At 39.1% G+C, this 17576-nt stretch overlaps 2 protein-coding genes and 1 long non-coding RNA gene across 3 annotated transcripts; 2 read left to right on the forward strand and 1 right to left on the reverse strand.

Moving 5' to 3' along the window:
- Window positions 1-76: 76 nt before the first annotated feature.
- On the forward strand, window positions 77-7417 carry tmed8 (transmembrane p24 trafficking protein 8). Its single transcript, XM_088433197.1, has 6 exons — window positions 77-241; window positions 546-657; window positions 2654-2738; window positions 2811-2901; window positions 3885-4178; window positions 6472-7417. Exons 2-6 carry the CDS (start codon window positions 548-550, stop codon window positions 6687-6689), a joined length of 798 nt encoding a protein of 265 aa, XP_088289323.1. The 5' UTR covers window positions 77-241; window positions 546-547; the 3' UTR covers window positions 6690-7417.
- Window positions 6234-8864, reverse strand: LOC148412916 (uncharacterized). Its single transcript, XR_015867778.1, has 2 exons — window positions 8575-8864; window positions 6234-6641 (listed from the first exon to the last, which is right to left on the reverse strand). It is a non-coding gene; the product is annotated as an uncharacterized LOC148412916 (long non-coding RNA).
- Window positions 8865-10667: 1803 nt separating this feature from the next.
- Window positions 10668-17564, forward strand: LOC148412917 (uncharacterized). The gene is made up of 13 exons (XM_088433121.1): window positions 10668-10796; window positions 10886-11056; window positions 11140-11245; window positions 12387-12500; window positions 12592-12687; window positions 12883-13060; window positions 13116-13244; window positions 15013-15200; window positions 15276-15472; window positions 15571-15662; window positions 15765-15819; window positions 16053-16150; window positions 16983-17564. Exons 1-13 carry the CDS (start codon window positions 10735-10737, stop codon window positions 17204-17206), a joined length of 1710 nt encoding a protein of 569 aa, XP_088289247.1. The 5' UTR covers window positions 10668-10734; the 3' UTR covers window positions 17207-17564.
- The last annotated feature ends 12 nt before the right edge of the window (window positions 17565-17576 follow it).

Raw genomic sequence — 17576 nt, forward strand, 5'->3', positions numbered from 1 at the left:
CAAAACGTGAACGTTTGTTTACTTTGCAGGTAAAGAAACGTAAAATCTCGCGAGAAGAGCCATTAAACCGCACAGCCTCTTGCTGGGTTACTTTTCACGGAAACGCGGAAGTCTTCTAAATTTCCATCCGACTCGTCACATGACTGCAGTGTCATGAAAGTCTGTTAACACGGTGGACTGACTTCGATTAGCGTCCAATCATTCAAGGAAAACATATTTCTGTTTTCGGCGTTGCACCTTGGTAAGACGAAAATTCATTTTTTTTTATGCAGTCTTGCTGCAGCTGTGACTCCCCCCTTTTTCCGATTACGTCAGCTAATGTTCGCTAACCAGCTAGCATCCTGTTAAAAAAAATCTCTTTTTGGGACGATATATTTGTCTGGCAGCTTTATTCGCTCGTCGAATACTCATGTTGAGTAAACAGCTGTTATTTTGCAGTTTCCGATTCGCGCTGCAATTCGATGGCCCTCCCTGTCATCCGGAGGGGCGGTGCTTCATCTTTGCGAGCAACGCACTGTCCTGTTTGTCTTGTCTTGTGTCCTTAGCCATGGAGAGATCGGAAGACACGTCGGAGCTCCAGTCGCGGCTGTCATCGCTGTCCTTCTCGTCTTTCCCTGGAATAACATCCAAACATTGCGACAGCGCCCCAACGGACAGGTGGGCGATCCCCTTGGAGATTTTGACTGGTTATTGGTTACTGAAATGATTTCATCTGGACATTTCATATGTTTGATTAGGCGCAAAAGTTAACATTTGTTGGAAGTTTATTTGTGTTATCTTTGTCAATCTGAAAAAAAATATACAATTTCAGTTATAAATATATATTTTTTTCAAAAAACATTAGTCACCGCGGCAAGTGTGTGTGTATGTGTGTATGTGTGTGTGTGTGTGTGTGTGTGTGTGTGGGGGGGGGGATAATTAAGCACTAACTTACTCCAACCAATTTTACCCCATATTACTTCACCACCCAAAAGAAATGTCTGTAAGTATGTATGCTGAAATAAAGCTGATAGCGTTTAAATTTTCCCACAAAACTGTGATTTTTTTTTTCTTACGAGTGGCGCGCCATATATTCTGTCTAATGAATGGCAACAAGTGGGTACATATACACTACAGTGTTCCCTCACCACATTGCGGCTTCACTACATTGCAGATTTTAATTTATGACCATAATTTATTTCTATTGTAGTTTTGTTCCTTTTAAATCAGAAAAAAAAATTCATAAAAAATGGGACCGTGAACGTGAAATTGTTTTCTTCGATATGTGCCATGCAATTAATTGGCTGGTGAGCAATGCAAGGTCCAGCTCATCCGTGACTCTAAATTACTATAAGTGATATTTATGTCCAAATGTATGGAGTAAGATCACTGTCAAAAAGACTTTTGGGGATTTTTTGATTCCAGTTTTCAGACCTCCTGTGAGCTTTCCCCTTACTGTGGTGAAGGTGTTTGTGTGTCCCCTAGGAGCTAAGTTGTCTGGGGCTTTAAGCCCTTGGTAGGGTCACCCATGACAAACAGGTCCTAAGTGAGGGACCAGACTAAGCACGGCTCATAGACCACTTACGACAAATAAAAATATTGGATCTTGTTTTCCCCCGTGGTGTCTGTCGTTGTTGAGCACCTGGTGGCCGGGCCTGGCACAGCCCGAAGAGGCAACGTGGGGCGGGGACCTTGGCGTGCCGGTTTACAGCTACAGAAACTAGTTCTTTGGACATGGAATGTCATCGGGGAACGCCTGATTGTCCATAACAAACGTCTTCAAACATAGGGTGTCCATATGTGCCATATGTACCAGGACGCTCTAGACCGCAGTACGATGATGGACTTTGTGGTCGTGTCATCGGGTTTGCGTCCACATGTTTTGCACGCTCGGGTGAAGAGAGCAATCCCCAAACTTGCTGGTGGACACCATCTGTGAGGGATGGCATCAAGCTGAAGATCGTATTGGGCCTTTTTATCCTGAGGCAGCTGACCGCTACCAACTGACCAAGTGGAGTGCAGCTTCAGCAGTTGTCAACACAAAAACTCGGGTGTGGGATTTCAGGGAAGCCATGGAAAAACACTTCCGGATGGTTTAGAGGAAATTCTGGGTCATCATTCGGTGTCTCAGGAGGGGAAAGCGGTGCACTATTACCACCGTGTACAGTGGAGATGTATTGTGTTTCCTAGTTTATGATTGTCAAACTGCACTAAGAAAACAGTTGTATCGACTTCCTTTGTGAGTTCTGATACCTTGAAAAAAGGCCAGGTTTTTGACCTGATACTTTGTATCAGTTCTCCTCTGTCCCCATGTAGAATCTTATTATAATTAAAACTTTCAAAATGTTAGTTCTGTGTAGTTTCTTTGCATGTTTTTGCTTTGAAGGATTTAACCTAATGAGCTCCAAAGATGTGCGTAGTGCAGAAATATCTTTGATCAATATAATTGGATACAATTGAAAATATTTAATATTAAATGTAGTAAAGCAAGAACATGTTGATTAAATTTTCTTAATTTATGACATTTGTACTGGCCAGCATCAGTGGCCCTTTACTGTACTGACGTAATACAAAACTGCACGAGTTGCTTTGTTTCCAAATATTTTTGTCAGGTGTTTTCCAAATAAGAACAATCTTTCTTTTTTGTCAACAAAGTCTTATGTATTTATTTCAGGCTTCAAAACACAGACCTCTCCATGAACTTGAGCCATTCCCCAAAAGCAGCAGCTCTTATGGATGCATCCGAGCAGCGTGAAGAGGTAGGTTGATATGCCTGTCAGCTAAGTGCCCATTGATGGAGTATTTCTGTGTTGTTTATGTTTTTTTTTCAGGCTAATGATGAGGCCCCTGCTGAGCGTGCCTCAGGAGACCAGGGGGAGAAGAACAGCGCAGGGAGTCCGCCGCTCTCCGCTGAGATTAAAGGTTCGTGCGTCTTATGATTGATGTTTTGTTCTATGTGTCGGACTTGGGTTCAAACAGCATGTTCTGTCTGTCTCTTTTGTACATATTGTCTAGTGTGTATAGGTAGTCTCTGATATTGTGCCCTTAACTCATTCATTTTGATGTTTACCGTTTCAGTTATTTTCAAGTGTTTGGCTTAATGTGGGCATAAAATTGACTAGTATTAAATAAATTAAGCACTAAAGTAATCAATTACTTTATGACCTAAAGTCTAGGTGTCAAACTCAAGTCCCGGGGGCCTGATCTGGCTCGCCACATCATTTTATGTGGCCCGCAAAATGCTGACTTGACTTCAGGTTTCTGGTTAAAATACCAAGCTTTTAAATTATCTTCAGCTTTGATGGGTTTTTTTTTAAACAATTTTTGTTCCCAGTCTCTCTTTTGAACAGTTTTTACTGAACTCCAATTTCAAAAGTGGCTAAAAAAATGTCTTTGACACCCCTGACCTCAAGTATTAGTCAAAAAGTAATGCCTTGGTACCTAATTGTCTAAATTGTTTACTTTGTATTTGATTATCTAAAGTAGTTCTTGATTAATTTTAAATACTTATACCCTTTCAAAAAAATGGACCCAATTTGCTACAAATTTGTGGTTATTTGATACAAAATGGCCCAAATATGAGTCAAAATATGACAGACACAATATTTGGGTAAATAGCCTAAAGTAATTGCTTCCATTAGTACCTAACTAAAGTACTTGATTACTTTTAGTATTTAAAATGAAAAATTGTTTCCCACCAAACACATGAGACATGATTGGAAAGGCCAGCATGTCGTCAAATGAGCAAACTAGGACTTAGTAGGGTAGCTCGAATGAGTTTTAAGAACAAAGATCAAACACAAATGTCCACTTGAGTGGACGCAACTGACTGTATAGTGATTAGGAAGGAGGTAATGAGTAAATGATTCCTTAAGTCATGATGAATGTGTTATTTCCTGCTGCAGCTGAGACGCCAGCCCTGAAGCCCCCGTCGACATGGACATCTGCTGCCCTCAAAGAGCTCAAGGCCAAACTTCGAACGGAGAAGGACAACATGGTGACGGTGTACCGCGGCGACATCATGACAGTGCACGTGCCCACCGTGCCAGAAGCGAAGAAGGTGTGCTGGGAATTTGCCACAGATGGCTACGACATTGGCTTCGGGATCTATTTTGACTGGACTCCCGTCACGAGTCGGGCCATCACCGTCCACGTCAGCGAATCGAGTGACGACGAAGATGAAGAGGAAGAGCTGGAAGGTCAGCAGTCATCAAAGCGCGCGATTCAATCGACAAATAGCGGATATATTTTTGTCGTGTAAAACAAACAGCCCCAAAAGCAATCATTTTAAATATTTTCCACCGTTATTGAGTCCAATGAAAACTTTTAAAGGGAAGGAATCAGACTAAATAACTGAGATAAAGTGGATGTTAAGCCTGTAATCTTCAAAGTGGTGAAAACTAGGGCCCGACTGATTAATTAGACGGACGATTTTGGCGCTTGAGACATCGGCCTTAAATAATCAGACAAATGATATTTGCAGATTATTTTAACGTTTGACTTTTATGGACCCTTAACTACTTACTTCAGTTTTATAAAGGTAACACTGCAGTCATCACTTACACCATAATATTGTATTTTTAAATATACGGTATTTCATGAAATTTGTTGATGATGTCATTCTGGGGACATGTCATCCAAAACAAAGCAAATCTCTATTTTTACAATTATGCGAACAATGTAAGGAAGTTACGCAAATGTCAATTACCATCTGTAGTCAGTTTGTTTAAATGTTTCGTTTTATTTCTGCTTTAGAAAAGGTTAAAACATTAGAATTATAGATACACATTACATTAAAAGTGGATTTTTTTTAATGATTACATTAATGATGATGTTGTGTTGTTGATTTTCTCAACAGTGCCTTTCAAAAATTTGGAATCACCCCCTAATTCTGTGTGTTTCTGAATCACAAATTAATACTTAATGTGTCACTGTGTAAGCTTTAGTCCGTTTTTAATTAAAAATGATTACATTAAATTAAAATTTCAACAACTTGCAAATTAATGTGTTCTTAACAACCACCAATATGTTTTTATTATGATTGTAGGTCTAGTTATCATTAAATTATATTACATGGGGGGTGGCACTCTTCTAGAGGTGGCCATGTCTGTTATAGCTACAAACAGCACGAGTAGTGTTTCTTGCTGCATTTACCGTAATGCCCCTGAATAACACATGTGTGTAATTTTTCGCATGCACCCCTGGAAGCTTTAGGGGGCATTACAGTAAATACAGCAATAAACACTCCTCCCGCTGTGTCACTTGAAGTCATCAACATAAAGAAATGTTGATTATTTTGTTTAACACAAAATGTTCATCAAAACTTTTTTTTTTTTAACTCATTCACTACCAATGACTGTTACAGACGTCAACAATCCATTTTAACCAGCCATTGACAGCTACACACCGTAACTCTAAAATCCATGTAAACCGGGCTGGCATTTAATTTAACTTCTTCAAAGTATATTTGCATGCAGATGCTTTGAACATTCAGCATTATGGTATGGATGCTGATTTATGAACTGGAATGATCCATTTCATAGCTGTGCATCTTCAAGTTAACACCTTGAATCTGAGAGCATGTGAATTTGAAGGAGATTCCAAACTTTTGACTGCTGTTGGATATTTTGTGAGCTGTTTTTTGGTTTTGATTAGAGGTTCTCAAATGGGGGGGGTTCATGTACCCCAAGAGGTACTTCAAGGCACATTAGGGTGTGTGTGAGACTTTCTGTAGGTATCAGCAAATATAGTTTCATGCTTTTTCAATGCATGACAGGCATACCACAGCTATCTTTTCAAATCAAGGGCAAATTAATTGGAATATGAAGCAACTTATTACTAATTTGCGCAATGTTTAAAACCTTTACTTGTTACGTTTTATACAGATTCCTGTTGTCATTAGTGACACCAATTTTCAGGAGATGGGCCCAAAATAAAACTATATATCTTCTGTAATTCCTGAATAAAATAAGTTGATAGATACCAGTACAAATGTAGTTGCAAAGTTTCATAAATCAGACATGAATGGCATAGATTTTTTTTTTTGTCTATTTCTTAGTTTATTAATCTTTGTAATCCAAAAATGCTTTGTGATGATTGATTCAGCCTTGGCAAAAGAAAAATAATATATATATTCATTAAATTATATAAAGGGGTTCTCAAACTTTTTGGGAGTCAGGGACCCTCTTTAGGAGAGCAAATTCTCCTAGGAACCTTATTGTGAAGTGGCTGCGGAAAAAAAAGAACAATTTAAGTCAAACATAAGTGCCCTTTTTATTGACAAACATATTCAATTTGACAAGTACATGTTTTACTTTTAAGCTATGCTGAAGTTTACAAAATAACAATTGGGAATTGCACACCTCCTTATAACAAACTGAGTCAGTTTCCCTCAAACAGGTTGCTCCCACACGTTTAGTGACTAAGTAATCAAACTCTTTGAGAACCACTGATACGTTGAGAAACACTGGTTGACTTGATTTTTCGTTGCAGGCCCGGTCACCAATGGAGACGTGGAGAAGGGCTCCAAAGCACAGAGCAACTCGAACCTGGTGGAGCTCATTCCCGTGTACCGCCAGGACAGCCACTTGAGCGTCTACGGCGGCAGCCACGACTTCCCGGGCGAAGGCACTTACCTCTTCAAGTTCGACAACTCCTACTCCCTATGGCGAAATAAAACACTTTACTACAGAGTCTATTACAGTGCCTAAAACGCCAAGTCTTTATGAATGTATGCTTTAAAGAAGGAAATTACTCTGATGAATGCTAGTTATTTTAAATTATCTAAAGTTCAAATAAAGAAGTTACAGTTCAACAGATATCTATTTTTTATCACTCAGCTTGCATTGCCAAATGTTAAATTTCAAGAAGCCTTTCATTTGCATCCGTGCCGTTAAAATCGAATCTTAAATATATATACTGTGACATCTGTTAAGTAGCGGTTATCAGGGAAGACGTACACAGAATCTACTCGTTCTTGCTAGTTCTTAAGTGCTCTAAAACACATTATTTGCTGTTACTTTACTCTGTTATAATGTGTTGTGTGTCAGTAGAGGACATAAATCAAGAACGTCCTGAAGCAAGCCATGACAGAAATCCAGCGTGTGTTTTTTATGACACAATTTGAGCTGCTCGTTATCACATAAAGCTCTTATTATGTAATAGTGATTCAATATTTGCATTTGCCCAGTCCCTGCCTTTAATTTGCTGCTGTAGTGTTTCATCTGTATGTACTGTAGTTTTTGTGCACAGGTCTATATATCCGAGTGAAGCTCATTGTGTTTCTATGTTCTATGGCTGGTGTTCCACTGTATTTCAAACTACCTTATCTCATTTCACGGGCTTAAAAACGCTGTATTGTTGTTGTTTTTCTGTATCTTTAAGTCATGATGCTCCTGAAAATTTATATTCCACAATAAAGAGATTGTCTACTGATTAATATAGATTGTCTACTGATTAATTATCCATGAAAAGCAAAATCTGACACTTAATTTGTGTTTTGCAAGAGCCTACTGTATGTGCTGCTCCACAATTAGAAAAGGTCTCCTGCGGATCCTTTAGGTGTGGCATTAAGGGAGTGATGTAACTGTTACCCACTATCCTGATGAAACCCCGTCCTATTTTCAACTATTCCCACATGGCCAGGTTTTACTGGGTTTACATTACATTATCAACACTAAGATGTAAAGGAAGAAAAAAAGTAAGACATTTTTTAGATCATACTGCTACAATTTTACCTAAGGTAAATACAGTGGTGCCTCTACTTACGAATTTCTCGTTATGAAAAATGTAGATTACAAAACGCCTTTAAGGGAAAAACAAATGTATCTAGTTACGAAAGAAAATTCAGGATAGGACTCATGTAATACATCAACAACCTGCGATGTCTCCCCTCTGCAGCTCGATTGCTGCTAATTCTAACGTATATGTTGCGGTTTTTAAAGCATTTTTATAATGTAATGATCGCATATATTGTTCACAAACACCCCATATTAACCGTGGTTTTGCACTTCCATCTTTACACGCATCATCCATACTTTCCACCAAAAGTACACACCGTAAAACTAACTAAAATAAAACTGACATTAGCTGCGGCTAACATTGTTCATAGCCACATAATAACACGTGCATAGCACTTGGGCTGCAGTTAAACCGCTGAACACTTGAACCACGTTAACTAACGGACTGTCCTTGACATTAGCGTTGTTAGCATATCACATTGGAAGTATTTTGAATGACCTTAAACTAAGTTGAGTAAATTTACATGCTTAAGATTATCTCGAAATAAATAACATTGACAGCTAGATCACTGTAAAAAAAAAAAAAAAAAAAAAAAAAAAACATACAAAAAGATGTTCTCTCCACGAGCCCTCATTACACCAGCTAATTCAAATAAATAAATAAATAAAACCTTACAAAATGACCTCTGGAACAAATTAATTTTCTCCTCCTGGAAGTGATTTCTGTTGAACTTGCTGATGTGTTGATCATTTGACAGATTTTTGGTTAGAGTTGTCTTTTATGCTACTGGTTCTAAAACTCATTTTTGTCTTTACGACTTAAAAAATGGTTTCATAACGAGCGCGATGTACATACAAAAATCCCGTGTTAGAGTAGCTCCCACACTTGATGACTCCAGTGGCGATTCAAAAGCGTTTTTCTCCATTAGAAAACCAAAATGTTGCCACAGAGAATTTAAATGTAATCCGGGCATCTCGCATGACTACTTTCTCCGTTTCAACGAACGGCGGATCGCAAACAACGTTTAGGTGCATACCGCCACCTACTGTACGTGCGTTAGCATTCACGCCTATCTAGCATCCTGGATGCCCCCCATTAACTCAGCTCGATAAACTGTACCCTAAAAAAATTGAAAAGGAAATTAATCTCGCAGGCCAGAACGAAATCTTGTGGCAAACGAAATATCGCGAGATCTCATCTCCCGACAGCCAATCCTCTTTGACTTGTTTACCATATTTCCTCCAATCATCATTTCTCTCTGACCTTCGATCCCCTGCTCATCCAATCATCATTTCTCTCTTTGACGCTTTTATCTCCTGCACCTTTTAAAGTTCCTCATGCGTTTCACTCTTCATAGATGCCAACCGCCATTGAACTCCAACACTTTAAATGAGTGTGTGTTATTGTTCTGGTGCATCTTCTATCTGCCTTTCTGAAAAAAAAAAGCAATCTGGTAAGGAATTTGGATTATTTCTTATACTGCACGGCTTTTATTGATTTGTACACTTGTAATGCAAAGTTGCCGATACATTTGATTTGTAATAACGCTAAAGACAAATTGTTAATGCCATATTATGTTTCTTTCAGTGCGTACAATGGGAAGCATGTGGTCCCTCTGTTGGTCCTTTCTCCTCCTGGAAGTGATTTTCAGCAGTGGCGCTGTTCACGCGCTCGAAATCAACATACCCACAGACCACTATTTTGTTACCGAGGGGTCAGATGTCAAGCTGCAGTGCCTGTACTTCAACACCCCGATAAATGCCCAGTACGTAGAAATCGAGTGGACTGTTGAGCTTTCGGACGAGAGCATCATTTGGTTCACTGATGGCAAATTGTATCCTGGTCAAAACAAACCATTGAAGGAGAGGGTCAACTTTTTTTCCGTGAATCCCGAAAATGGAGACGCCTCTATCATCATCAGAGATGTTCGTAAATCCGACTCCCAGACATACCGGTGTTTGGTGAAGAAACTACCGGACCTGGGTCAGAAAAGTGTAAAGTTGACGGTCACCGGGGATTACGAAGACGTTGACGCTACGAACGCATCGCTGGTGATAACCGTCGTTTCTGCCGTAGTTGTCGTGACCTTGGTTGTCGCTGTGGTTATCGGCGTCGCCATCTGCTACTTCAGAAAAGGCAACAACGAGGACTATGGCAACACTGTGGTAGTGTAAAAAATACGGACTTTTTTGCATGCTTGAGTTGAATTTCTTGTGTTCGTGTTGTTTCATTTTTTTCTTTAAAATATGGAATATTTTCACACTCGTTTTGTTTGATTCATTTTTAACTGATCCCAATTGAATCCATTCGAACAAAACGATTATGCCAGTTGTCTTTGAAGTCTACTTTTCACTCCACATGTTTGTGTGTATTTTTTATATAGTTCATTTTTACTTTGACGATTTTTAATAAAAGCCAGTAATCTGAAATTTGTTTTTTGTTTTTGTTCGGGTCATCAAAAATAATGTTTTCCCAAGTTCGTGTTAATGCCTGATACCTCCAAAGGAGTCACGTGACGAACACGGTGACCAACGTGACTGTCCAAAATACTCAAATATAGAATTTATTTGATTATGAAAAAACCCATGAACAATGACTACATTTGCTTTTAAAACTCATATGAGACGTTGTTATTTTTATATTTGTCCAAACACATTCAGTTTTGGCTGTACCAGGAATTAACTGCTGAGGGAGAACGCACGTTCGAATGTGGGGGACTTTATATCTTGTCATGCCGACTGATCTAGCCAGGTTTTTCGTTGTTCTTGTTTTGCAAGGGGACTCTTAAAGATTAATTTACAATGAAGCAACCAAAGAAACAATTAATATAGAATTATATACTTTTACTATAGCAATAACAAAAAAAATCATTAGGTAGCGGGTTACAGGTGGTACCCTTTGGTCACTTCCGTGTTTTCAACCAATCAGATCACGACCTGAGTGTGGTCTTTTAATAAGCCAAATTGAGTTGACAAACCATTACGTTCTCTGAGGACTTGTGAGTCTAAAAAAAGAATGGGTATGCTAAACTTTTACGTCCTCTGGTCCCTGCGCGACGCGCCGCGACAGTTTATAAGGTATGCTCACGTTAACGTTTAATAGTTCGTCAAAGTTTTAATTTCAAGCACTTGATTCGGGCATGTTTGCGTGTTTGGTGGTCTTGCAGCAAATCAAACCGAAGATTTTTCCACGTCCACGTTCCGTTGCCTCTGCCTAAACAGCTGGTGATCTTCGGTCTGGGCGACTGGGGTTACGACGACAGCACCATCTCCGCGGAGGTTGTGGTCAGCGCTGATGTGCGGCCTCAGAACATTGGCACTCTTACTTCTCAAGTCAGGTGAGTGTGGGATCAGCCATTTTATTTTTTGTCTGACCACGTGGAGGCTGACGTGTGGGTGCTCTCCTCCTCTCCTCTTGCAGATGTTTGACCTTTGAGGGAGGCTGGAGCTCTGATATCGTGACGGTGGCAACACAAAAGGGCAGGAGAGGAGTTTATGGAAAGATAGTGCTTACAGTGTGTGGACAGGTGCTTGAACTATGTGTAACATATATTTATGTGGTGAGCAGTCAGGGCCAGTAAGGTTGTTAATGCTGGCCTTGCTCTTTGGATGCACACTATTATGAAAAGTTAACTTTTGGAGCTTTTAATCATTCTACAATTTTGATTTCTCACCCTTAACACTTCCAAAGTGTTATTTTCCATTATTAATGCATTTCAAAGCATTCCTTGCTTATTCTGCACTCTCACACCAGCCCCGCATGAGCAGGTAAGTATGACTTGAGAAAAGCTCATGACGACAGAAGATATTCATACCTTCCATAACATCCATGCAAGAGTAAATAACACGTCAACCTTATACTCTTTTCGTTTTGGTTCCAAGTTGAGGAAGAGAGATTTTGCACTGAGTCGGCTAAGTAAACATCAAGATTGCATTCATCCGTTACAATGTTTTGCTGCAGAAAATAGTATAGTGTCAAAAATGTGTGTGTGGGAGCACACCCACGGACATTTAATGTTATTTAAAGGCACTCAGTCACATAAACTGACAAAATGTTGACTTTTTTTAACTAAAGGTAAAGTTTATTTCAAGGAAAATATTGAAGTTATGCTTTTCAAATTTTGGAATAAGATAAGAACCCATAATGTAATTTAATAAAGACAATTTCCTAACATCAGCATTGTTGCCACACTAACAGGGACTTTGTAATAGAATTGTGTGATTTCAGTCGTAATGCTATTGATGGTTTTAGCTTGAATGGGTAATTAACTGTACCTATTTAGCCATTTTCAGCAGTGAAAAGTTAGTATTTTGTCACATTACTTTGATAACAACACTATTTTTCATGTACAGTACACATTTTGACACGCCGTACGTCCAGTCACAGCCCGCCTCTTTTCTGGGCTTGGTTGTGTGACCTTGCAAACTGAGCCCTCATTGGTTGGAACTTGAGCACACATGCAATGTAATTTTTAGTGGCCAGCAAATGGCAAAATGTCTTTTTGAAGGTATTAGTTGTACACCAAAAAAAATAATGTAGTTAACAAATTAATTGGGCAAAACTTCATAGCTAAAATGCCTACAGTATCCCTTTACACATATTTAATGGGTTTACTGTGGTCTCATCTTCCTCATTGTTAATAAGGAGAGTATCTATCTACTTAACAGTTCCAGGACCAAAGCAGCAGTACTCCACATAGACAGAGGAAACGTCTGTTCCCAGAACAGCTCAGCACCACCGCTCTGTCATGCACTTCACACCAAAGTGTTGCAGAGGACACGGTGAGACGACACGCTGGAAGACCGTTCACTTTTGCCGCTTCAGTCCAGTTACACACATCTTTCTCGGCAAGTAACGCTCAACTCTTCACAGCTGGCTGACAGTGTTTGGGATGGTGATGATATCCAGGTTAATAATGTTGATACCAGCACTTCAGGCTCGGGAAGTAAAGCTTCACTTTGGCCAACGGTAAGTCACGCTTTCAGTAGAAAGTTCTGAGACGATGAACAGTTGGACATGTGCTTTTAAAGTTCTCTGTACTTTTTGTTAATAGTATGTATACACATTGCCAAGTGTATCCTCACTTTGGGCTCTGAAGCCATTAATAGCTTAACAGCTATTAATTGTTGAGAGGATATTTATTCTGGGACTTCCTTTTAAAAGGATGAGACCCCCAGACGAACTGTCATCAGTAGGAGAGGCTGTTTAACATGGAGCTCTGAAGATATGGATAGTCCCATCAAGGGCATTGACCAAGGTTTCACTCCCAAGAAAATGAAGCTGTCCAGGATGTACAGAAAGGAAGAAATGACTTCGCAGATAAAAAGGGAAAACGGAGAAGGTCAGACGCAATTAAATTAAACAAGCAAATTATTTTTGACACAGGTTTGCTTTAGTTTTAGTGTGTCCCTCAACGCGATGGAGCCACACAATGTGCCTGAGCGACCCTGACACAGCCATTCTTATTGGTGGAGAAACATCAGATCAGAAATCCTGTAAGGACTCCTTATGGAAGCTGGAGTTAGGTCTGTACAATTTTCTAGGGTGCTTAATTGAAGACTCAAATGCTCCGTGTAATTTGCTTCTGATCTTTTGGCTCCAATACTTACGGAAAGACCACTGGAGGTCTTTGTCATTGTCGTTTCAGAATTTGTAGCATGTGCATATGCCTTATCTTGTTGGTTTTTTCATAGGCTTTGAAGGTTCTTTATACCAGTGGTTCTCAGTCTCTTCCAATGATGTACCCCCCTATAAAATATTTTATGATCTGCCCCTAAACTGCGCAAACTATTTTGGTTAGGAAAAAAAAAGACTTTCAGTGCTGTGCAACCTGTGTGTTATTTATTCACCTTTGGAAGTACACGTTTTAGGGGAATCTTTTTTAGTTGTATTTTATTCAGATAATTCAAAAGAGAAGATTCACAACATTATCATGTTTTATTTTTGTCGTCTGTTGGAAAATTGCATCATGTAATGACAGTGCACATCCATATAAAACTTAAAAAGAATGGCATACATTTTACAAAGTATTCGCAACATAATTCGTGTTCTTATTAATTTGCTCTTAGTTTGAAAAGCAAACAACTGCCCCTGTCACGGTATTAAAAAACGTTAAATTGGTTTCACTGATAACTGCAGAAACATGATTTAAAATCTCAAGTAACCCCTGAAGTGCCTTCACATTCCCCCCATTTGACAACAGCTTTAGATATTCAGTGCTCTTTAAGGATGCACACAGTAGTAAAGACAGGAAGCCATGACTAATTAATACTGTATATACTGTTTCCTTAAATTTTTCAATTTCCGGTTCTCTGGAAATTCTCACAATTTCCCTTAGAGCTAGGGTGAGAAGCGTGATAACTTGTGAATGGCTCGGAGCATCGAGAGGAGCCAGATGAGATACCATATGGTCAGGAGACCTCCTTGGTGAAGTGTGTTGAGCACATCGCACTCAAAGGACAATCCCGTACATGGAAGAGTAGGGGTGTCCAAGCTTTTTCCTCGGAGGGCTGCATGCAAATAAATGAAAATCTATGTAAGGGCCACATTGTTTTTTTATTTGTATTTTTTACTATTATACATGATAAAAACAATGGTTATTTATTTACTTTTTGTGCATAGAGAAACAATGTGCAGAAAAGCTGCGGTGGAGATCTGGTTTTATTTTGCTTTCTACGAGTTTTTCACTCCATAGCCATGTTGAAAAAAACACAAAGCAATCTTTTGCAGTGTATTATTCCGTTTATTCTGTATTAGACGCTTCAAAATAGTGAATTTAATAGAAAATAGTGTGAAATTGAACAGATGCCGCTTCACTGTCTTTGAGATCGTTCCTTAGTGGGTCCCCGTTGCCGAAACCTTTTCTCGCTCACCTGTAAAATTAGCCTTTTCACCAAGTCCCCTCCTATTGGCCTGTACTCATAAAGTACTCAGTTACCAAAAAGGCTTTCAGTTAAAGATGATGATGCAAATGATGATCTTTTTACATTTGTAATACCGTCCCCCATCAAACCTTTTAACTAAGTAGCATTGTGTGCCATATAAAAATCTAGTATATACTTCAGGCTGCAAAAATGTGGATGGCAGGTCCCAAATAGCCCCTGGTTCCATAGTTTGACAACCATGTGATTGCGATATCAAGGGTTTCTACTGGCCACTTAGATCAGTGGACATGATGGATGCATGGATTGCCATCATTAAATGTATTCTCCTGTGGTGACGTCATATTTGTTACAGTATGCTGAATACAAATAACGATCAAGTCTTATTATTATTTTTTTCCTCCTTATAAAGACAATGATTTTTGGTATCCAATGAGCTCCTCCGCATCCGGACCTGCGCCTCCTCGCACCAGGGGACATTCTGCGACGTATGACCCAGAATCTAAAGCCATCTTTGTTTATGGTGGCCTGAGGGAGGGCCAGCGCTACAGTGAGCTCTACATTCTTAATACTCTGACTTGGAAGTGGAAGCTTGTCACAGTAGGTTTTTCTTTTTGATCAAACTTGTCAGAAGCTATCATTTTTGAAAATAAGACAAAATCTTATTCCATATAGGCTAAAGGGAATATTCCGAGCTTGGCATATCACTCTGCTGCTTTCTATAAAAAAGAGCTTTTTGTTTTTGGTGGAGTCCATCCAAGCCAGTCTTCTGGAGAAAGGTCATGCAGCAATTCTTTGTACATTTTCAACCCAGAGTTTCAACTATGGTATAAGCCCATAGTGGACGGAGACAAACCTCTGCCTCGATTTGGGTCTGTGTCTATTGCCATTTATTACAAAGCACTTCTTATGGTGATTTTTTTTTTTTTTTTTCATGTTAACTTTTCCATGTCTTATTTTTGCACAAAAGCCACTCAGTCACACTTCTGTCACAAAAGCTGATCATATTTGGTGGTCGGAAAACTGCAACATATCTCAATGACCTCCATATGCTTGACCTGGGTAAGATTACAAATTCATTGTTCATGCAAACCCTAATTTTTGTTGAAATTTGCACAGATGTGTATTATTTTTTGGTTTTGCTTTTTTTTCTCCTGGGTGAAGGTTTTATGGAGTTCACAGCTGTGAAGTGTGGGAACATGCCACCGCTGCCTCGAGGGTGAGTGCGGCACTCTGACCTTGAGAAATGTTACTGTATTCATGTGGATACACTGCATATCATTAATCATTTTACATTTTGCTATACAGTACTTGTATTTTAAGGTCCTGTATAGGAAAGAGAGAAAAAAATAGTAGCTGGGATTGAATATCTGACGTCTTAATAGATGTACAGTAAATGTGGTTGGGATTTAATGAATGAATTTAAAATGCTTTCTGTGTTTGTATGAACAGATTTCATGCTGCTCTCCCAGTTTCAGACAACAGGATTTTAGTGAGTGGGGGCTGCAGTGCAATTGGAGCTTTGCAAGACGTACATGTCTTCAATATTGGTAAATGCACTATTTCATGATTCCAAACACAGATAATCACGGCTTGCCTGTTGTCTGGGTTCGGTCATGATGTTTACATGCTGAGCTGTGATTGGTCGTTACCTCAGCCCTGAGCATGTGGTGTGTCAAAATGTGTTTCAAAAGGTGTTCAAGGCGGCCTATCATATCATTGACCGTGTTAGTGTTTTTTTTATTTTTTTTTTTCCATTGAGGCAATCCTTGCTTATTCTGCGCTCTCAGCATGGGCAGATAAACTTACGTACGAGAGGCCTGATGACGATAGGTACCCCTCCTACCACCCGTGCAAAAGCAAATACACGCCGACATGTATTCAGGCTGCTGGTCCACATGTTCTTTTTCAGATGTGGAAACAGGATCTTACCAGTTGTTGCCACCATTAAACCTGACATATTTTAACATGAATTAATTGTAAAAGTAATCACTCCTTTTATGACAGGTAATGGATGATGTCAGGGTGCACATTTGAATCTCTTATTTTTAACATTCTTAATGACCCACCTAGTTTAAATAGTAACAATGGTAAATACTTTATATGCAGATATACAAGAAAGCCCCAGGAGATTTACTACTTTGAATGTCAAGTAGTTACCTTTCTCACATTCTTTTCCTTGATAACAACACATTTTTAATGTAGCAGTTCCTTTTTGTGTCATGACATAAAAGTAAAAATCAATATTTTGCAATATTCAGTTGAGCACCACTTTTAAATACTTATAATACTTTTGTTGAAAATGTTTTGGCCAATTAAATTTCAAAGGCACCCTTGTATAAACACATCAAATTCTAATCCACTGCCTCCCTTCCTCATCAGACACCAAGCTGTGGAGTTCAGTGGCATCATCGGAGTTGAGTTTCAAGCCTCGTGCTGGACACAGCATGATACATTTAACATCGTCTCCAACTTCAGCAGATTCTCCAACACAGACACAGGACAAATTTGTCAAAGTCCACTGCACACTGCTTGTGTTTGGTGGCTCAGACTGCGCCGGTACTTTCTACAATGACACAGTTAAATGTATAGTTGAGATTCCCTAATAATGATTTTTTTTTTTTTTTAAACTCTGGAGAGGACCCCAAAGTAGGTTTTCAAAACATGTTCATGTAATGTTTGCCAAAAATTGAGTTGACTATTTTCCATAAATTTAGCAAACATTTGCAGCCTAGTCCTCTTTTAGCCTCAGACGTGTAAAAATGATCCATACTTCCTCCAAGCAGCTAATGATCTGCTAGCTGTGAGATGTCACACTTTGCATAGCAAATCAGAAATTTGCACAGTAGCCCTCGGGTCACAGAACTAGTGTATATTTACCTCTTAAATGTTGATCTTGGTTGTGCAGTAATATTAATAAATGTCAATGTTTTCTAAATAAAAGGTCACTTCTTTCAAATTACAGCCATAGAAGAT

This window comes from Hippichthys cyanospilos, chromosome 14 (genome assembly GCF_059441005.1).
Source record: "Hippichthys cyanospilos isolate Australia breed blue-spotted pipefish chromosome 14, RoL_Hcya_1.0, whole genome shotgun sequence".
Classification (NCBI taxonomy): Eukaryota; Metazoa; Chordata; class Actinopteri; order Syngnathiformes; family Syngnathidae; genus Hippichthys; species Hippichthys cyanospilos.